The 21,720-nt window shown below is 49.7% G+C and overlaps 2 protein-coding genes across 3 annotated transcripts in view; one reads left to right on the top strand and one right to left on the bottom strand.

Moving 5' to 3' along the window:
- Positions 1–638: 638 nt before the first annotated feature.
- On the bottom strand, positions 639–6,525 carry ANAPC16 (anaphase promoting complex subunit 16). The gene is made up of 4 exons (XM_050976111.1): positions 6,388–6,525; positions 4,604–4,761; positions 2,617–2,691; positions 639–924 (listed from the first exon to the last, which is right to left on the bottom strand). The coding sequence occupies exons 2-4, from the start codon at positions 4,743–4,745 to the stop codon at positions 809–811; spliced, it is 333 nt and encodes a 110-aa protein (XP_050832068.1). The 5' UTR covers positions 4,746–4,761; positions 6,388–6,525; the 3' UTR covers positions 639–808.
- The window catches only part of ASCC1 (activating signal cointegrator 1 complex subunit 1), a 35,496-nt gene continuing 19,536 nt past the window's right edge, over positions 5,761–21,720 (top strand). Inside the window, exons 1-7 of one of the 2 annotated variants that reach the window (XM_009098845.4) lie at positions 5,761–6,319; positions 7,877–7,998; positions 9,073–9,172; positions 10,006–10,103; positions 11,292–11,470; positions 17,449–17,585; positions 19,713–19,832. In XM_009098845.4, coding sequence (XP_009097093.1) covers positions 7,890–7,998; positions 9,073–9,172; positions 10,006–10,103; positions 11,292–11,470; positions 17,449–17,585; positions 19,713–19,832 — 743 coding nt within the window. In that variant the 5' untranslated portion in view covers positions 5,761–6,319; positions 7,877–7,889. Of the gene's footprint in view, positions 6,320–7,873; positions 7,999–9,072; positions 9,173–10,005; positions 10,104–11,291; positions 11,471–17,448; positions 17,586–19,712; positions 19,833–21,720 lie in introns of both variants that reach the window. The other variant, XM_018923907.3, reaches the window with a different exon arrangement.

Genomic DNA, 21,720 nt, shown 5'->3' with positions numbered 1-21,720 from the left:
TGAGTTAAACCAGGATTCAAATCTGACTTAAATCAAGCTACTTTTGAGCATGGTTTGGTTCCTTTCACATTGAACTTCAGTCTACTGTCATGACAGTCGATCTGCCTCTGAGCTTCACTAAACCTCCCTCACTCCCAAACAGCTGATCGTTTCCCTCATCAGACCAGATAAAGAGTTTCAAAGACAGGGTTATTTTATTGTCACAGAGAAATCCAATACAGAACAAAGAGGACAAAGCTTCAGGGTATTAAAAGACAGAGCAGCGTCCTGCCAGCACTACCAGAGAAACGGCGATGAAGAGGGAATGGCTTGGGCAATGGCCGAGGCACTGCTGGAGGAGGTGACACTGCTTGGCCCCTCACCCAACCCTGGGACAGTTTGTGTCCATCCCCCAGAAGGATGGCAGGGGCTGAGGAGTGCTTCTGGCATTTGCTCCAGAGGGTTTCCCCGCTCACCCAGAGCTCCGGCTGCGCTCCAGTGGAAACCCGGGCCGAGTTACGAGGTCGCCCTCCCCGCAGCCACACTGTCCGTGTGCCCCCCTCTGTAAACAACACAGAGATTATCCAGGGGCTGTACAGCTGGTCCTGCCTTCTAAGTTACACAAACCAAGCCCTGCCAGCTTGTAACCACCTACAGAATCTCGTCATTTCCGTTTATTGGCAGCTTTACGGGGGATCCCCACTCTCAAAAAAACCCAAAGCCCCATCCTGCCGATGCAGCTGTCAGCATCTGATGGATGGGGGCTGTTTTGAAGCCGGGCCAGGGAACGTTTTTCTTCTGCTCCCTGACAGCAGCGATCCAGACACGCTCAGCCTGAGGAGGGAGTGAATCCCAGGAGCTGCTCTATTGGCTTGTACCTCCACTCATCTGCCTCCAGCTCTTCCACCAGACCGGCAAGTTTTTCCATCCTTGCGACTTGTTGATCTGCGAGGAGTTCAAAGGTAACTGTGGTTTGCAATGGCAGTGCAATTAAACCTTTCAATTAGATGCAAATTCCCAGCTGTCAGTGGGGAGCAGGGCAGAATAAAACCCACGGAGCCCATTTGAATTCAAACCCACTCTGTGCAAACAGCGAGGAGAAAGCAGGGACAGGCTTTTCTGCCCCAGTGTGTGTTTACCCATCCCTGCCTGTGCCATGTACATTCAAGTCCTAACAGGGAAACATCAGGCCCATTAGTGTATGGGGGTGAAAACAGGATGAAGCTCATTTCATAAAGCATAAATATTTATAGTGCAGAAGAACAGAGAAGTTCAGAGAGGGCTTGGTCAGCCCATGGTAGGGCTGGGTGCAGCAGGAGGAACTGTGCTTTTGATGAAGGTCCTTGGAGGAGGACCTGGATGAGCATGGCAGAGAGGCTCTGCAACCAGAGCCTGCTAAGGAGAGGAAGGTCCCCAGACAACATCTTCCTCTCAGGTTTATTTATAACCAGTTAGGCACACAGGGTCCATTTTCAGTTAAATGTGCTGCAGTGGTGCAGAGATGGGAACATCCCCTCTCCCAGCTCTGCTGGAAGTCTAATAATGCTCTAAGCTCACTGCAGCCTCTTGGAGAGACGGCCCAGGGCTAGCAAGAGGCGTAACATAAACCATGTGTGATTTATGCTGACTGCAGCAGTGGGTGCTTTGAGAGGGACTGTTCTCACTCCACCTCCTGCACCCTTTTGGAAACTGTCAAACAAACAAGCCAAAAAATGATGACCTCAATCTTTTTTTTTAAGCCCTCCACCTTTCTTACAGGGAGAAAACAGGGAGGTGCTCCAAGTTTCAAAGGCTGGTGTCTATTGGGGTGCCAGGCTGTGTAGCAGCCCCTGGTAGATGCAGCCATAGCAGAGCTCTGGAAACAATGGCTGTGGAGTTCAGCTGTGCTTTCTGGTGCAGAAATACAGGATCACGGCCTTGCAAGCTGCTGCACACCCCCACAACCGGAGGACAGGAAACCTTTCCACTCAGAGACAACAGGTGGAAGTACCATTCTGGCTGACAAGAGGCGGGGACCAGAAAGGATGTGACCCTCAAGCAGCAGACAGGATCTGCTGCTGGGCTCTGTGAGAACCGAAGCTGTGACACAGCCCAGCCCATGGCTGGGTCACAGGCACCTGGGTGAGGGCAAAGGGCCTGGCAGGGAAGCAGAGGTTCAAACAGGACGTCAGGCTGTTCCCTGGGGAGGCAGGGAGTGTACTCAGCCCTGTCACGCCACGCCACGCCACGCCACGCCACGCGTGGCCGCCTCCCGAGTGACTCTGGAAACCTCACTTGACCCTGCCAGGGCCACAAGGGCTCAGCAGAGAAACAAAGGTAGAATGCAGCGTCCCTCTGCCCCAGGCCAGAGAGACAGTCAGCACCAGGCCGAGATCAGAGCGTGGGTGTTTCCTGCCCAGAACCTCCTCCTCCTGCCTCACCTTGTGCTGCCACACAGCCATGGAAAAACAAGCTTCGGGAGGCACAGCCCGTTCCCACCCCGCCTCTGTGGGCTCCCAGTGCTTTGCATAGGGCTTGCAAAAGGACTCGGTGGTGGCCTGACTGAGCGTTCACTCTGCTTTCTTGTGGCTGACAGCCCAGAGCAGGTCAGGCTCTGCCCCCGCCGCTGTCCCCGAGCCACACGCGGCCAGCACTTACCGTGCTTCACTTGCTTCAGTGTTGATGCAACCTGAAAGCTGAACACAGACTCGCAGAGGAACCTCTCAGAGCCATCTGTAAACAGCAAAAGGAGATGGTTGAACCCCAGAGTTTGAGGCTGAGAAGCCTTCAGAGTCCCTGACCTCCTATTTTTATGTCTGAGGTGTGGGTTCACTCTTGTCTCGTTCCGACACTTTCCCCTGTGCTTTCCCCTGGGACCCTGCATGGGGCTTTGGCTGGCTCCTGATGCTACCTGGGAAGACATCCCAGGAGGAATTCTGTTATATCCCCTCTGACAAGCAATTTTAGTCCATTTTAAATAGAAGTTGAGCTAAGGAGAAGCCAGGTAATGTTATGGCAGTCTCTGATTCCCTCAGGGCTCAGACGCTCGTGTCCTTAGGATTCCCTTTAGGATTTCCCACGGGCTCAGACCATAACCCTACACAGAGTTTCAAATAATGTGTATCTTGCCATCCAAGTCAGTAATTGATCATGCAAGTGACTCAGAAATAAAACTATCTGGAAAACATAGCTAATTGTGTACCAAGCACCGACATAGTTTATACTGCCTCCTTCTAAAAAACCCCAAAATACCTACGGGTTTATTTAGAAACAAGCGAGATAGCTAAAGTAGCAATAAAAATCAGTCAGGCAGGGGGAATTTCTGAAGAGGAAACTGCAGCTTCTCCACTGGCAGCTATCTGATGAAAGAATGAGTGTGTCACCTTTGGTGTCAGAAATTCAAAAGCCAACCTAGAGCTTCCTGCAGCAGGGACAGGGTTTGGTTGCTGCTGCCACCCAGAGCAGGCGAACTGCTGTGTTCCTGGTAAAGAGGTCAGCCCAAAGCACAATCCATTTAAAGCTCTGTGCCACAACAATGTGGAGACCAGTTTCAAAGACAAAACTCTGGAAAAATCTAATCCAAAGCTGAACCCCAGGGCAGAGCTGGAGTTTCGCTGTGCTCAGAGCCTTCTCTTACAAGTGCTGCCCCAAATACATCGTGGAGACATCAGCAAGAATTTTTTCATGGAAAAAACATTGGAAAGGGCTGTCCAGGTAGGTGGTAAAGTCACTGTCCCTGGATGTATGCAAGGAATAACTGGACATGGCACTCAGTGCTCTGGTGCTTTTGGCAAGGTGGGGATTGGTCACAGGCTGGACTCGATGGTCCTGGAGGCCTTTTCCAACCTAAATGTTGGATTCTCTCCTCCAACTCCCTGCCTGTCCTGCCAAGTGGCTCTCAGGAGGAACAGCTGCCTGTCTATTTGGTAACACGAAGTGCTTCATTACTTTAATTTGTTTTGAGGGCTTGTTAAGTTCTGTGAGCAAACCTTTAGTCATAATTACTTCAATAGCCTGGCATATGGGCTCTAATGTGTAATAAAAACAACCCTTCAACAGCACAGCCATCAGCTCCCAGCTGCCCTGTGCTGCTGTAGGGACACTCCAGCCTCAGTCCCAGCCATGCCATGGTGACAAGGGAAGTTCAAGGGGAGCAGACAGACCCTGGTTTAAGCCTGTCACCTGGAGAACATGTCCTTCCTCCTTCACCTAGAGCTTGGTGGGCTTCTCCTTCCACAATCCCAATCTTGGTGGCAGGGCTAGGGCACCCAGACGCAAGCTGGCAGGGAGACAAGCTGCCTCCTGGACTAACCCAGTCAAATCCAACCCAAACCAAGAAAATTCCTACTTCTGCCAAGAAAAATATTCCTGTCTCAGCCATCCCCGCAGCAACCCCTGCCCGACATCAAAGGATTAGCTAACAATGAGCAATTAACACCGTCATGTTCCTTTCAGGTAGATGCTTCCTGGTCTGAAGTGTTGTCATGGAGATAAAAAGCAGGTGACTGTCACAAAAATCACTTCTTCATGGAGCTGGGACCAACCAAACCCCGGTGCTTCCTTTCTACCTCCAGCTTTTGCCAGCGGGGTGGGAAGTCCAGCAACCGGAGGAGGAGTGGGGAAGGAGAAGGGCAGCAGCAATCACCTTCCAGCATCTCCCCAGCTCCTTTGGGATAAGTGAAGAGGGCTTTCCGGGGCGGCGCCAGGTCCGAAACGCTGAACCCCGAGCCCGTCACGGAGCTGCCGCTGACTCCGCCGGCCGAGGAGGATGAGGAGGAGGCTGCCATTGCACCCCGGCCCAGCCTGTGAGGACAAAGAGCAGGAGTTAGCAAGGACATCTTGGAGTTCCCCAAGAGGCCACAGGCCTCCGAGGAGGGATGAAGGCAGGGAGGGGCACGATGAAGCTGCCCCCACTGCCCCGTGTGTGTGAACGGGCACAGAGCTGTCACACCCCGAAACTGAAGGTAACCCCCGCCCTGACCCCTCGGAATTCCCCTGGGAATTCATCCAGAGCGTGCACAAGAATAACAAGGTGCAGGCTGCTGGCCTGAATTCACTGGCCTTTAGCTGCCCTGGCGCTTGTCCCGCTCCCCAGAGCCATAAAAGGCGGGGTTTCTTTCCTTTTTTTCCTCCTCGTTTCCAGGAGCACAAACACAGAAGCGCTGCTGCCTCGTAAAACCTGGAAGGCTGCGGGACTGCCAGTTCCAGCGCCACATCCTGCAGGGAGCCACGCCGTGCCTAACCCACAGCAGCTGCTTTCTGCATCACTCCAGACGTGCTTTTGCCTTTAAAACACTGCATTTGACTCAAACTGGCAGTGCCTGAGGGTCCATCTGCCTGTGCAGCACAATTCCGGCTGCCTCTGGCACGCTCTCTTCTCAGACTTGTTTTTAAGAGGTACTGGGTTTGTCGCGACATGGGAATTAAAACTGCTCGTGTCCCTCTCTGATAGTACAAAAGGTGTTCACTTGGCCCTTATCAGTGACAGCACTTGCTGCTCCTCCAAATACTTATAAGCACTTCCAAATGATCCTGCCCATTTCATTTATTTCTGTTATCGTATTTAGTACACTGCTGCAGGCTCTGTATGGTACACAGACAGTGCCCTTGGAAAGCTCTCGAGGGTTTTGTGGAGAAAATGGGGTTTTAAGACCTTAAAGCCCATCTCATTCCACTATCCCAGGGTGCTCCAAGCCCCATCCAGCCTGGCCTTGGGCACTGCCAGGGATTAGACAGCCACAGCTCCTCTGGACAGCTTGTGTCAGGGGCTCTCAGGGAATAATTTCTTCCCAATATTCCACCTATATTCACACTCTGTCAGTGGGAAGCAGTTCCCTTTGTCCAGTTCCTCCATGCCCTCTAAGTAAGTTTCCCAAGAGTGCTCAATGTTACTCTGTGCAACGCAGAAAACAGCAGCTCACTGGGGGCTGGGGGCTTACGGGCCGTGACGAAAAACGCCTTCATAAAGCAAACTTTTCTTTTTGCCACGCTTTACCCAGCAACACCTCCCTCAGCAAACCCTCAGGCTCAGCTCCCTGCTCGCAAGGGAGGTGCGACGATCGTTTGCGCTGAAACGATGCCAGCCGGGGCTCGCAGACCCGACAGATTCCTAAGTGTGGCTGCAGGGGGTTTATTTTAAACAAACACAGAGGAGAGGAGGCGGCAGGTCGGGGCGATGCCTGGGCCTGTTACAGGAACCTCCAGCCAACGCCTCAGGCGCCTCAGGAGCCGCCATCTTGGGGGCGGAGAGACCCGCGCTCCCGCCCCTCAAGACCACGCCCACGTGACATTGGCCACGCCCACACACAGACCACGCCTCCTCCGCGCCCTCCCACCAATGGCCCCTCCGAGCCGCTTCCCGGTGAGTGCGGAGCCCGCGCGCCGCCGCAGCCTCCGCCCTCCCCGCGCGCCCATGCCGTCGCCCTTCACCTTCCGGGCCGCCGCCGCCTCCCGGCGCCCCCCGGCCCCGTTGCCGAACCTTCTCTCCTTCAGCCGGGAGCCCGGACGGCGGCTGGGCGCGAGCGGCGCGCGTGGCCGCGCTCGCGGTGCATGATGGGGCGGGGCGGGTGCCACTTCCGGCGGGGGGGGAGGGGGAGGAGCGGGAACAAAATGGCGGCAGCGGCGGTGGCAATAGGAATGGCTTGCTGCTCCCGCCGCCTTCCCGCTGGGGTGTCAGCGTAAAGCCCAGGGGTTCTGTTGCTGTAGTACCCTCGGCTCCCCGGGAATTTTCGCGGTGCGGACCCTGCTGCCCTCCCCGGGTGGCCTGGAGTCGGTTCGCGCGGAGCCCCTCTGGATGCTGCCGTGAGGAGCCGGATCCTGCAGCCCCAGCTCCTCTCTGCCTCCCGCTATCGCTGCTCGCTTTTCAGACGTCCTTGTGTCAAAAAATTGTGACACCAGTGTGTTAAAAATACACCCACCCCCCCGCAAAAAAAAAAAGCCTGGTTGGAAGCTAAAGCCCCAGTGACTGATTTTTCATGGCTTTTTCTGTCATTGTGCACAGTTGGCCTCTGCACTTCTTCCCTTGAGCCACAGGAATTTTTACTTTTATTGAAGTGTAATGGTTTTTATTATCCGTGTAAGTTCACATGATTGTGAGTAATTTCAAAAGATGGGGCTCGAACTAAGGTGAGAAGTATTAAGATTAACCTTCTCAACCTGATGTCACTCTCTGTGATAAATGCTAGTTGCTTCTGAGGCAAGCTCCTAATTTTTCCCTGTTGTGTTGCAGTGGACAGGTGAACCCTCTGACAAAGGTGAATTTTTTGGTGGAAACTTTATTTTCTGAGTTGCAGATTCTGGTTTAAAATTGAGATAACCAATATTAAATTAACCATGCCAGTGAATATAGAAATTTAATGCTGGAGATGTGAGGTCTCTGACAGAACACTGCTGGCTCTGTGTTCTAGCACCATTAAATGTTCTCCGCTCTAAACATTTTTAACTCAGTGCCAGCTAAAGCCCAAGGAAACGATGAAATGTCACATTGCCTGAGGTTACAGTGACTTTTAGCTGAAACCTGTGAGTTTCAGAGTTACATAGCTCACACTGCTTAAATTTCCTGTTTCCACTTGATTGTGCTTTATGTACTTGTGACTTCTCATCAAATTGCTCTTTGATTGAGACACGTAAGGTTTGAGGAGGTGTTGCCTTTCTGAAGAGTCTACATAGAGGAGCTTTTAGCTCAAGGAAGGGAGGTTGAGGTTGAATATCAGAAAGCAATTGTTCTCCTCTGAGGGTGGCAAGGCCCTGGCACAGGTTGCCTACAGAAGCCCCATCAGAGCAACCTGGGATAGTGGGAGGTGCCCATGGCAGGGTGTTGGAACAAGCTGAGCTTTAAGGTCCCTGCCAACGCAAGGGAACACTGAAAGGAGCTTTTCCTTGGCCTGGGTTAGCAGAGCTGTCTGTGTTGTTGCAGTAGGAGGAGGAGCAGGATGGATGTGCTGCGGCCCCCCTTGATAAGGATCGGGGGGCGAGTGTACAGGAAAAACCTCATCCGAGAGCAGCCCTTCCCACACGAGGAGGAGGAGGACTTCTGTGCAGGTAAGGAGTGATGCTCAGGAGGTGTAAACATCAACACCAGGGACCTAGGGAGCTCTCAGAGTCACCTCTGGTGCCTTTGTGGGCACAGAGACCTGCCCATGTGGTGGATCGAGGTGTTCAGGAGGGAGAAAAAGGTTTTGTGTTGGTCCCTGATGATCCTGCTGCCCAAAGTGGAAGCAGTCCCAGATATCCCAAGTGGGCTGGTTGACTGCTGCTGGCTGTTCAGTTTGCCTGCTGACTGTGGAAGAACTCCAGAAAAGGGAAAACCAGAAGAGCTGTGTAGATCTGTTTTTCCCAGGTTTCTTTCTTTTCCTTACCATCTCTATTTGCAGATATGGCAGCTGCTTGCTAAAGACCCTCTGTCCTTGCAATGTTTGTGCCTTTAAAACTGGCCTTTTGGGGGACAAAATTCATCCTGTCCTGGTGTGTTTTCTTTTGTCTTTCCACCTGTATGTTTGCTATCATTGCCTGTGAGTTCTTGTAGGCACAGAAAAGCTCCAGTGTTACTTTTCAGATGGGGTGTGGCATTAGTGTCCTGTTTCTCCTCCCACCTTTCCTTCCAGTGGGTTGCACTAAGCTTTAACCAGGTGCTTTCCATTCAAATGCATCCCTTCTTGTGTTGAAAAGGGAGTAGGAAACATGGATTCTCCCAGGGTGTTCTGTTTGGTCTGAGAACAGCCCAGCAGCCTGCGGATGAAAGGTGTCTTTCTAAATCACTGGTTTGAACCCTCGGACCAAAACTATCCTCACCTTTTATCTGTCTTCTTAAATTTCTGAATTGGCTGCCAGAAGAGACCATTCCCACTGTGTGGAATTGCACAAACTCCAGCTGAGAAAAAACCTGGGCTGTAACTACCTGCTTCCTGCGCCTCCCAGCCGCCACGTTTAGAAGCTGTCATTACCTGTTCCGCAGCTGGTAGCGAGGTGATAAATACAAAGCAGTTATCCACAGCAGAGAGCAGCCCCTTCCTTCCTTCATTTCACCTTGAGAGAAGGCTGGCAGGAGACTCTTCTCCTCCATAAAGCACTGCCAGGCTTGACAGAGGTCTGGGTCTGACGTGGTTTTCCCGGCAGGCCCCGGTGAGTGCGCGGACGAGCCCTGCGATGCCTTCGTGGTGGAGGAGACCGAGCGAGGCTTCCAGTGCCGCCTGGAGGTTCCCAGCCCCTTGTACAAGTGAGCCTTTATTGGATTTGCAGCCAGCTGGGGAAGAAGTTGAGCATAGAATATTTGTTTTTGGAGGCTTGGATCTCTGGGATGTGCTCCGTGCTTGGGGTTGGAGTGCTGGGGAAGGGAAAATTGGCAGCGCCTTGAAGTGCAGTTGGGCCTCGCTTGACTCCTCACTGCCCCGTGGTAGGGACAGCAGGTGGTGCTTGCTGGCTGACAGGAGAGGCTTTGAACATCTCTTCCCTTGAACATAAAAGCATCAGGGAGGCTGGAGAAGGAAGGGGAGGAAGAGCTGGAGCAAGCAGCCTGGCAGGGGGAAGTTTGTGGGAGCTTTCAGAGAAATCACACACGACTGGAATTGGCTGTTGACTCTGGTCCCTTGTTTACTGGGGAACCTGTAGTATTCAAAGTTTTATCTTGTTGTTTTTTACAGTTTTATTAGTTAGATAATTTTGCTGAAATGTAGAGAAGGAAAAATGGTCCATTGTGTATTTGGATGGTGGCAAATGGCTACCTTGAGCAAAGCAAAAAGCAGAAAAAGAGCCCTTATTTCTTCCTCAGCTGGAATAATGGGAAAAGAAGTAACCCAGCTGATGGAGAGCATGTGGTAGGCAGAGCTGTTATGGACCTACCAACTTATTTTAACTTAAGCCAGTTTTGAGCCATAGCTCAGCATTGTCCCAGGCTGGACATGTGTGAAGTCCTGGGGGTCACCTCTGTGCCTGCAGGTGGAGCTGAGTGTGTGCATCCCTCCAGCACAGAGGGTTCAGCTCTAGACACACGTGATGGAGAGTGGCCCAGTGTCACCGTGTGAGGGAAACTCTTGCACTTTCTGCCTCCAGGTACATCATTGGAAAGAAAGGGGAAACCAAGAAGAGGCTAGAAACAGAGACTCGAACCTCCATCAGCATTCCCAAGCCTGGAGTGGAAGGAGAAATTGGTGAGTAGTATACACAAAATGGATGTGCTTTTATCTGCTCTTGCACAAGCACAATTTAAGCAGGGACGGGGTACTGGAGGTGTTTTCCCTTTAATTCCTACTTCTCACACAGCACTGACTCACTTTTGGCCCTGGGAAAGTCACTTCACTTTTCTCCTGAGCTTATTTTTATTGTCTATAAATCCTTATTAAACAGTGTTGGGTTTGGGTTGTTTTTTTTTAAGTCGCTTCTAGGCCTTAAATGGCTTGAAACCTTGGGTCCTGAATGTGTTGCTTTTTTTTTTTTTTTTAAGTTTTGCTTTTAAAATAGTATTTCATCCATAAGAAACCAAAATAAGCATTCAGAGAAATACCTTGTCTGTCTGTGTGCAAAATAAACATCTGCACATGCTTTAATATGAGACGGGTTGAGATGACATTCGTGACTTTCTGGTGCTGGCACTAGAGCCCAGCAGTGAGAGCAGGGCTTCTTGTACCATATGTTCCCTGTCATCACTTCCAGGGATTTAAAAAGAAAGGAGACCTTGCTCATCAGGGCTGACCCTTGTGGGTTCTGCCAGAGTGGGTATTTGGAGGGTTCCTTAGGGCATGCTCCAGAGATTACTGGCACAGGGATGTTTGTGACACTGTGGGAGGATCCCACTGTGGTGCTGCACAGGAACTCGGTGGTGCTTCTCTAGGAGTGGGTCTTGACTTCTTCCCAAGAACTGTGAAGGACTGTTAGGAAGATTGAGAGATGTTGAAAACATGGAATTATAGGAAGCCAAGGAAATTTTGCTTCTTGCTGTTCTTTCCTTTTGAGCTCGAGTGTTCTCTGTTTGGTGCCTTGAAGTGCATGCACAAAAACAGAGACAGTCTCGATCCTTGGTAGATTTCCGTGGCATTTTCACTCTGACTGCCTATCTGAAAACATGGAATAATGCTCTAGAAATCTGAAGGGTCCCTGTGCTGATGGGCTCTTAGTGTTTTTTAGGCCCTCAGAGCAGAGGCCTTCTTCTGATGGCATCATCCTGTCTTTGCTGAGCAAAGCACAGCCCTGTCAGGCATTTTAAGTCAAGCAGGGAGTCTGGCAGGTTTTTCAGTGCATGGCTGGGGGTTTTGATTCCTGCTGCTTCCTTGGGAGGCTGGGACTAAAATCAGAGAGCTTCAGGGAAGCAGAGAGGCTGTTGATGCTGTGTTTGCCTGCAGTGATCACGGGGCAGCAGCGGAGCGGGGTCGTCTCAGCCCGGACGCGGCTGGAGGTGCTCCTGGACAGCTTCCGCAGGAGGCAGCCCTTCACACACTTCCTGTCCTTGCCTCTCAACCAGCCTGCCATCCAGGAGAACTTCCTGCACTTCAAGGAGGAGGTGCTGCAGAAGTGCTCAAAGGTAGGGATCCACATGAGGATTAGAGTGCTGTTTCATTAATTGGGGCATTTTTTTTCTTTGGCATTTTCCTTGAAATTTTTCCTTCCTATTCCGTTTCCTAGGAATGCATTTTCAATAGGCCTTTTATTTAAGTTAATGGGTCTGCTGTGAATTTGTTGAGTGCTGTTGTGAAATTTTCTGAAAAGTGGAATGGTTTACTTAGATATCCTCCCATCCAGAAAAATCTCTACTAACAATTCACTAAGTTTCAAAAGAGGGTTGGGGTTTTTGTTTTTAATAGAAAAGTCACTAAATAATGTGGTGGACCTGTCTAGATTTTATATGATTTTTACATAACCATGAAATTAGTTAAGAAGTTACAAATTTGCTGCTGCTTCTGTTTTGCTTTCCTTTTGGCTCCTGCCAGTGAAGGAAGATGGGTGTCATTGCCAGAGCTGAGCGAGAAATGACTTGGTAGCACATGCCATCCTGCAAATCTCATCACTTCCCTTCTTCCCCAGGAGACTTTGTGCTGACAGCACTCCTACTTGCCTTCAGATCTTGTGTTGGGAGGAGCAGGAAATAGTTGGGCATAGGGAAATGAGGAAGAAAATGAAGGGAAAGCTCTGCATTCCCTGGTTTATTTTAGTGAGCTTCTGGGCTGACAGAAGTGGTGTGTCAGTGCACAGGGCTGGGCTGAGGAGAGGGAATGGTGTTATTAAATTGCCATGTCCTCTGTTCTGCTGCAGGACATCTCTAGGAAGGAGAGGGGTCTCTCTGTGGCTGCTGCAGGTTGCATTGCAGATATACTGCAGGGCTCTGTGGGCTGATACTCTTCACTTTCATGTCCATCACTTCTTCTGGTGCTTTGCTAAGGAATAAATACAATCTTGCAGATAGCACAGCTTAAGAAGTTTAGTTTCCTGTGTCTTCATGCCAGGGGTGTGAATTATCTGACATCTGGGGAGATATGAGTTCTTGCTCAAGTTCTCATGGTCACTTGCATGTCAGCTGTTGCATCTCCAAGAGCAGAAATGAGGTGTCTTTGCAGTCTTGTCTTTCCTGGGAGTTGGGATTTAAGCCCCTGTTCTCCTCCCAGCTGCTTAATTCCTTGACACTTTAGGAGCTTTCTATCACCTGACATTAAATACAGCTGAAATTGGCCAACAGTTCCAGGGGTTAGCCAGTGCAATGCCAGGAGAACCTTTCCCTCAGGCCAGGAGGATGATTTCTCCTCATTAGCCAGCAGCACTACATTTGTTAAAGCTCACCTTGATTAAAAGAATGCCCTGCAGGCAGGGGGATGGAAAACATTAGCCGGGGAAGGTGTAGGCTGGACAGAGAGTTGGGACCTGGGGCTGGCATCAGTGATGGCCTGGCTCCCTCTGTTGGTTTCTGGTTCCAGTCCTTGTGTGGGACACACCAAGGTACAGTGAGAGAAGCAGCTCTTTGAGGGCTGGTGACCTGCACAGGGCTCTGTAGGGGCTGCTTGTGCCATTGGCTCTGGAGTGAGGCTGCTGCTTTCAGCATGGGCTTTCTCTTGCCCTTTATGCCCTTCTGCCTGGGCTTATGGCTGCTGCAGTCCTTTCACCTGGCCTTCCTGGAGATCTGGCACTGCCTGCCTGAAGACTTGGCATCCTGGACTCCATATATTTGATCCTCCTCCTCTAGCTGCCTGCCAGCAGGTCCTGTGGATCTCTGTGGTACCTCCCTATGGCCTTACCTGCTGCAGTATCCTCAGTGTGTCCCATACACCTGCTGGCTTCTGGCTGCCCTGCTGTTGGATGAGTCTCCCAAGCATCTTTCTAAGGACCTTTCTAAGTCCTTTCAGTGTCACATTTCTAAGGTGTGTGTTTTATCCACCTTTGCAGGCAATGCTGTTCCTCCTGTGTTTTTAACCCTGCAGCACAACAGGCTCACCCAGGACCAGCCCTTCTCCCTGAAGAGCTCTCATTTTTCCTGCCTTCTTGGTGGGTTGCATCCCTGCAGCCCTCCTCCACTGGTGATCCAACTTGTTCTCCAAACCCCTCCTGATCTTATCTGTCACATTGTTTCTCTCTTGCTCACTCTTAAATGTCAGTTTGCATCTCTGGGGGGAGGGGGGTTGTCTGCCATCTCTGAAAAACATGTTCACGTGTTCAGACTTTGTGCATTCCTCAAGTACTGTCAGTCATTTGGAAGGGGCTGCCTGCAAAACTTCACATGCTCCTTGTCTCAGAAAACTGCAGCAATCCAGCCTTGGTCAGAGAAGTGTTGGGACCAAGTACTGGCCATGTACATCTTTCCTCCTCCTGCCTGTCCTTCTGTCTGTCCTGCAATTTTTGTTCTGTGTCTGGACAGTTCCAAGTCCCATAAGGACCTGAAAATGTCCCTGGCACTGCTTACATCAGCTCTAGAGTTTCAGTTTTCAGTTTGAAATGTAGAACTCAGTCAGTAACAGGTATTCAGGGGATTGCATATGCTTAGCTTAGGAATATATAGTGCTTTCTTTTCCTGCCCTTCCTTCTCCTGGTATTAGCAAAAAGGGTTTCTAGATATATTTATTGCTTCCTGTTAGTTGGAGGAGTACAGTGCAGCCCCGTGCCTCTCTCAATCACTCCTCCAGCCAGTAATGCCACTCTAATACCACTTTATCTCACAGCAGGGTCTGCTGGAAAGCACATCAGTAATGAAAAACAGTAATTCAAAACTGTGCCTCACAGAGCAATAAAAGAGCTTATAGATTTGTCCAAAGCAATGGGATTTCTCAGAATACTTGAGGAAATCTGAATGGGTTTCAATGACAGAAGTGGGGTGTTGTTTCTCTACCTGGTGCAAAACATCACAGAATTAGGTGAACTTCAGCCTTTGAATGAGGGATAATAATGGCAAGGAAGGGAAAGGAGCAGGTGTGTGTGTGCATGTTGTGTGTGTGAGAATCTCTTCTGGCCATTGAGCATTTGTGAGGGACTCTATTTCTCTCTGAAGCAGTTACCATGACAACCATTCATTTATATTTTATGGCATTTTGTTGGTAAGTATATGCTTTCTAAGTTGTTTTTGTGTGTGTGTCTTTAAAAGGTTTTAGAAGATAAACCTTGTGCTGAATTACAGAACACTTCAGTGTTGTTCATGCTGTACAGGTCAGGGTTGGCAGGCAAATGAAGCAGGGCTGAGGGGAGGTTCTTTTAGGTCAATTTAATCTAAATATGGGGAGGTGGCTCACCTGGACAGGCTCATCACTGATGTGGTGCAGTGGGAGGCCTGGATAACTGGATGACCTTGGAAGTCTCCTCTCTCTCACAGTCATGTAGGTGTCAGAGTGAGGAGAACTGAGATGTCTGTCTGAGCATGCAGGTGGAAAAGGGAAGAGACTTTGCAGAAACATTGCTGTGAAAAATCACACTTGGGTCTTTGAGAGCCGTGCAGACTGAACAGGCTGCAGATGTAGCAGGGAAAAGAAACATGATTGCTGTCATATATGGCAACCTGTAAATATCAAACATTGCTAATGAGGTATTTTATCTCAGAGTAGAAGGGGCAGAAAGTGGGAGGGGTTTTTGAGCCTGTGGCTCTTCAGTCAATCCTGTGCAAATACTGTTTTCCTGGCTTACTCCTTTGTTTGTGGATCAGGGTGGCACAGGGCACGTAGCTGGCACACAGCATCCTGCTCTTGAGGAAGAAAAACCCTGAAAAACATAAATCTGTCTGCAAACATTGGGAGCTCTTAAAACTGTAGAGAGGGCAGGGCCAGGGCAGAAGAGCTAAGGAGCTTGATCCCTTGCCTTATCATGTAGAAGGGCTGAAGTGTGTTGTAATTTAGGGTTTCCCTACTACGTGGTCTTACATTTGGAAGGACGATGTGCTTGGGCTTTGCAAGTTGGAGTTGGAGACCCCAGATAAAACCCTTTCTGTGTTCCTTCTAAAGGAGCATAGCAGAGGTAGAAGTCTTTGGTAGCCGGAGGGAGAAAAAATGACCGAGTGGAAACCAGATGGGGTTTTTTGACCATGACAGGGCAGTGCTAGGGAGAGGCAGAAGCTAAAAAGGACAGTCATCACATATGGATAGTGCAGAAAGGGATTATTCTTCCTGCCTCTCAATGCATCTTAAAGAGCCCAGGTTTGAACAGTAAATTTTTGTAGAGACAATAAGGCAGGTTCCCCTGAGGTGACTCAGTGATTGCTGATCACACATCATGATCTGGGATTAGAGTAATTGAGTTCCAGCCTTTTTGCATCCTGGTGAGCAGCATCCAGCCAGGAAGGGCTGCTGAGACACCCCCAGGAACGCTGGCTGTTCCAGGGCGAGCCAGCTCTGACGCAGCATCTATTTTATGTGTGGGAGAAGTGGGATCTGCTGGCCTGTGAAAGAGTAGGGAGTGTAAGCAGGGTTTTGAGGAGCTGCCTGAAATACTAGGGAGTAAAGCAGGAGGATTATCTAGGTCTTGGCCTGCTTGCTGTGCACTGCTCTTGCCTGCTGAACTCCCCAGCAGCAGCAGTGTGGCTCGTGGAGGTGACGTGCCATAGTTTGTTAACTCAGCCCACACTCAGGTGTTGAACCTCAGGGGAAGATGCTGCTTTTGGGTTATGTTTACAGCACAAATTGTGCTGGGGCAAAAAATGAGGGCAGGGCTTTGGCTTTCTGACCTGCAAAGGGCTGTGTTACTGTACCTCATCTGTGCACTCTGTGACCTCGGCTGGTTGTCCGTGGCAAGGTTAAATCAAACCTTCTCCCAGTATCTGTTACCCAGGCTGTTATTTTGTGAAGGGCCAAATATTCTCTGACTGCAGATATCACTGGAGAAAAAAGGCTGACAGAGAGAAATCATGTCCTGTCATGCAGGTGAACAGCAGCATGAATTAAAGGAAGCCACAAAGCTTTTACTGCAGGGTGGGGAAGGTAGGAAGAAGTGAGATGGGGCCATCCCTGGTGTTTGCCAGGTTGTGGCTGCTGGAGCAAGCCCCTGACCTCTGTTTTGCAGCCTGCCTTGTCCCTAGTCCAGCCTATAAGCTGTGCTCTAAAGAAGGGTCTGCATGTGGTCATTAGGCATGAAAAATGCTGAGCGAGATGTGGGGCATGAAACTCTTGACAGGCTGACATACTGCAGCATTTAAACGTCTGAAAGGTTTTATTTCAAACTCTGGAGCACAGTAGAAACTTCAAAGCTATTGTTCTCAGCTGGTGCACTCTTTTCAGATGCAGAAAGGCTTCCATGGCCTGGCAGGTTGGCTTCTTCTGGAGTTAAAATTGGAGGTTATTTAATGCACTGATGGGAAGCGGCCACTAAGTGGAAATAATTGTTTTAATATGGGTGTGTTAACCATCCTTGAGGTATTTTTATAAGTATCCTAGAACAGAATAGCACGTTTCTTAAAGCTGGATACAACCACTGCTCCACCTGGGAGCAGTTCCTCCCTAGCAACAACAGGCAGCTCTTCTTATAAAGGGAATTTAAACTTAATTCACCTCGGCAAACTATATGGCATATGGGAAGAAGAAAAGTATAATTATCAGAGCTGGTATTAGCTGTGCTTCTGTTGTGAGGTGCAACCTGTTTTTAGACAGGATTTGGAGACCATTTAGAGCTTGTCACTACAGCTGGTCTCTTTATTGCACAAGAAATGGATTGAAGTTTTAAATCTGAGCTGGCTTGTGTGGAGTTCATTGCTGGTAGCAGATGCTGCGTCGACAGCTGTGGAAGTCTCCTCCCAGAAAACCCCATACAAGTGAGTGTTGCAGGTCCTGGGTACCAAGTTCCAGCCTGCTGTCCTGATCTTCCAGGCTGCTGTTAGCAGCTCTGATGGAAGAGCAGGCAGGGACTGCAGTTCATCTGCCAGGCTGAAGTTGCTTCTTCACAAAACCTGAAAAATTTTCAACTTTAAGTCATACCAACCCAACCAGAGATAAAAGGATTGATGCCAGTGACTTGATACCTGCTTTCTGTAGTGTTTATCCCTGTGATGGAGCAGGGTGTGTGTGGATGAGGTAAGACACCTCTATGTGATGGATTGATTTGTAGGATCACGGGGTCAGCAGCAGCCTGTTCCAGAACCCTGCAAAACTTCACCTGACTATTGGGACGCTGGTGCTCCTGAATGAACAAGAGATCCAGAAAGCCTGTGACCTCCTGCAGCAGTGCAAAGAGGACTTTGTGGAGTAAGTGGTGGGAAAGGGATGTCATCACCAAGGCCTTGAGAGGGGGGAAAGCAGCCCTCTGTCTTGACAAGGAACAGTGAAGAGAAGAGCAGCTCCAGTAGTGTCCTCTCAACTCTAGAAATTTAGAAAAATTTAAAAATGTTTTGAAACATTTAGAAATGTTTCAAATGGGGCAGTAGAAATCCCCAAGCAGCCACAGAGAGCCTTACAGCATCTGTAGCTCAGCTCAGACCCTTGTCATTCCCTGAAAACCTGCTCTGCTCACTTTCCTTCCTCACGTCCATCCCTGTTCTTTGTGCCTGAGCAGTTTTTGCCGCTGTCCCCTCCCTGCAGCAGAGGAAGGGCTGAGCTCCCTTACCTTTGCATGCTGCCTGCAGTGGGCTCTGGCACTTCCCCCTGCCTCAGAGCAGATGCTGAGGTGTCCTTGACACACATTCCTGGGCAAGGGGAGCTGTGTGCAGGGAAGCCATCAGGAGCCCTGTGAGTGATCAGCCTGAAAGTGTCCGTGCTGCTCTGGGAACGCGGCTGCCTCGCTGCCTGTTAACACCCAGCTGCAGATGTTGGGGCTTTGGCTGCAAATGTGCTCCAGTGACACCTTAATTAGCTTATCTCTGGTCAGCTTAGTAATTGAGGATGGCCTGAGGGGGTGGTTTATTTATTTATTTCTGCAAAGCCTTTGCACACAGAGCACGGATCCTTCGCATTCATTTATTCACTGCCTCGGTGCATGAAGAATTGGCCACGCTGTGCCAGCTAATATCTGTGGGAATTAATGCATGGCCAGAATTCATACCTCTGCCTTTAAAAGGATGGCTTCAGTTCAGCTGTTGAACAGAAATGCAAGTGTGTTTCCAGGGGGAGGCTCTGAATGCAATATTTGGAAAGTGCCAGCTTCCACATAAGTGGATTGAACTGATGCCGAGAAAATCATTGCTCCCTATTTCCTTTAGTGAAGGGGGAATCAACACTTGAAGGTAACCTTCAGTTTATTTCCCCTTCCACACCCAAGTAAATATACTTGGAAAATTAATTATGCTCCCTTCCACCTACATAAACCTTCATTAGCTTTCATTTCCTTTTCTAAAGTGCAGCCAGTGCCCTGTGAAGGTAGCTGTGACCTTTTTGACCCTTTTTAGAATATGTGACCTTTAGTGCTGTTAGTTTGGTGTCCATAATAGTAAATTTGTGCTGTTTCCCTCCCAGTAACTATACTGGGAAGGGAAATCACACTGCTTATTTCACTTGGGAATCTTTGCTGAGAACCTCAAAAGCTGAACAGGAGTGAGCAAGGTCAGAGCAAAGTCGCACTCACCTTGTTAACTTGTGTTGGTTACATCTGCCTGCCCAGACACTCCCTGTTCTTTCCATGAGCCCTGGGTGTTAAACAAGGCATCACTTACTCACAGGGAGCACTGGCTGTGACACCAGCCTCCCCAGGATGCTCTGCAGAGTGTTGGGAAGCAGATACACTCTACAGGCCATTTGCAGGTGGGAGTGCATATTATATCCTGCATGAAGAGCTGGAGCTGATTTTAAACCAGCTCTGTTTACTGGTTGGATGTTGCACTCAGAGCTATGTTCTCTATCAAGTACCTTTCCCAGCAAAAATTGGAGACTTTATGGTTGGTCTTTTCACAGGGAGGCAGGAGCCTCTCTGGAATGAGAACCTGGACCATTTACTTCTGGTGGGTTTTCTGACATGTGGATGGAGATCTCCACTTTGGGGTGGCCTGTGAGCACTGACAAGTTGACTTAATGTGTGTCTGAAGCACCAAATGTATGAATTTAAATTCTTTTACCACTCAGGGTGACAAGGCAATAGCAGCCATAGGCTTTTGAGTTTTAGGAAATAGGGAGACTTTTTGAGTTTGGGTTTTTGCAGTGCAAAGAAGTTGAAAAATAGGGGACAGAGAAGAACTCCTCAGTGGGGTTCACTGCCCCATAGGCTCTGTGTAACATTTAAGTCCCACTTAGCACCAACTTTGTGTCTCACTGTGGCAAAAAGAGTAATCTCATTCCCCTAGTAAACCCAAGTATTTGGTCTGTGGACAAGGAGCACTATATGTTGCATTTCAAGAGCTGGTGTGATATTTTGCTTTTTAACATTCTGGATTTCTTGGCTTTTAGCCAAATTACTGGAGGCCAGCCCCTGACGGTGGAGGTGGCAGGAGTGGAGTACATGAACGACGACCCTGCCATGACAGATGTCCTTTATGCCAAAGTCCACATGAAGGATGGCTCAGACAGGTGAGTTCCCCGTGCTCCTGTCTTTCATTCCTCCCCAGAGTGGCAGGGAAACCCTCTGGAGCTGGTGGGTGTTCCTGGCAGTCCTCAGGCCAGCAGTCACCAAGATGAAGTCATCCTTGCTTCCTGAAGCAGTTAAGGCAGTGATGTGTTTGCTCTTTAACTCAGTCACTGGTGCTGCAGCTGAAGGATGTCGTTTGTTTCTGCAGCAGTCTGTCAGGGTGAGTAATGGAGTCACAGCTCACACAGGGATAAGATGGCCAAGGAGATACTCCTGAGATGACTTAGAAGGCAGGATGATTTGGCCTCTACTGCCTAGTTCCCAACCTGCAGTCCAGATTAATCTGGACAGCCTGGTGTGTTCTATTGTGCAGCATTTTAATTATTCTTAAAACCCAGTTAACCCAGAAGGTCCTCAGAAGAGCATGACCTGAATACAGAGTTGGTTTGTGTGTCTGCAGCAGTCTGGGATGGGTGCTGGGTGTGAAATGTCTTTTGGAGCTGCTGCTGCAAGATCTTGAAGCCTGGTTGGTGACAGCTCGAGTGCTGTTCACCACTGTGGCTGATGGCTTCAGCTCCACATACAGCCCTGCCCAGGATGTGGCAGTGTCTGGACAAATTTCCTTCATCTTGTTTTTGACAAGGACTACGTCACCAGTGGCAGCACCAACTTTTCTCTTGGTGCTTTCTGGAAGACTGAGGAAACACAGGTGGGGCTTGGAGCACCCTGGTCTAGTGGAAGGTGTCTCTGCCCATGGCAGGGTTTGGAAGCAGCTGATCTTTAACACCTCTTCCAACCCAAACCACTGTAGATTCCTTGATTAACATAAGAGCTGTTGTACTCAGTGCTGCTGGTTGCCAGAAACAGGGAAGGGGAGTAGCCAGAAGAGCTTTACCTCCTGTCTCTGAGCCTCCTTTCTCTTTGTCTGACAGCACTGCCCTTTTGTTGTCTGTTCCCATTGCTAGAGGACAGCAGGAGCTAGCAGAGGAGCATGGAGCAGTGCAGCTGGAGGAGGGAGGCTGTGAACAGGCACTGGCTCAGGGAAGAAGGGATATGTTCTGGCATATCCTTTCCCTGAGGGCTGAGGAGATGGTGGGGGGGTGCCTGCTTAAAACCACACTTTGGAGGCTGTGTTGAAGTCAGAGATCGGAAGTGGGATAAGGAAATGAGGGGGAAAATGAAAAATGTAAGAACTGCTGGGAGGCAGTAGGAATTGAAGTCTTTTCCTTTTCTTGGCTCTTCCACTTTGAAGTCTGTCCTACCCTGGGAGAGGTGAGATAAAAACAAATGTGGCAGGTGGGGAGCCAGGGCAAGGCAGAGATCAGCCAGGAGCCAGAGCACAGGGAGAAAGAGAGCAGAAGCACTTGGAAAGATGAGATGGAGACAGACACTGCATGACCCAAATGTCCTTTGTTGGGTTTTGTTGTAGAGAGCATCTAAAATACCAGCTCTGGGCTTCTTCTCCTGAGTCACCAAGCTCTGGCTCTCTCTGAGGTGCAATGCTTGCCAGTCTGGTTGCATCTGAAAATAAATCTGCATCCTGAGGAGCTGGGAGAGGAATCCTCTAGAGCATAAGCAGGGCCTGAATTGTCAGTGATGTCTGCCTGCCTCTGGGGACAGCTGGAATTGTTGGTACTTGCACCCTGCTCTGTTTCAGATGCCAGCTGTACCCTGTGTGGTGAGAACCCACTTAGGCATAATGCTGGGGAAAGTGCTGATGTGCATCAGGGCTGGCAGAGCTGCTTTGGGCAGGGGAGAGAAGTGAGGTCTTCAAATCCACCTGGCCTTGAAACTGAAAACAGCACTCCCCACCCCCCCCAAGAAAGGGCTGATGTCTCCACTGTCCTTCACAGAGATCTGTTAGCTGAGGTTTTGAACAAAACCAGACCT

The sequence above is a fragment of the Serinus canaria genome, chromosome 6, assembly GCF_022539315.1.
Source record: "Serinus canaria isolate serCan28SL12 chromosome 6, serCan2020, whole genome shotgun sequence".
NCBI classification, from domain to species: Eukaryota; Metazoa; Chordata; class Aves; order Passeriformes; family Fringillidae; genus Serinus; species Serinus canaria.
The sequence above is the reverse complement of the archived record's forward strand: the minus strand, read 5'-3'. Positions and strand labels throughout refer to the sequence as shown.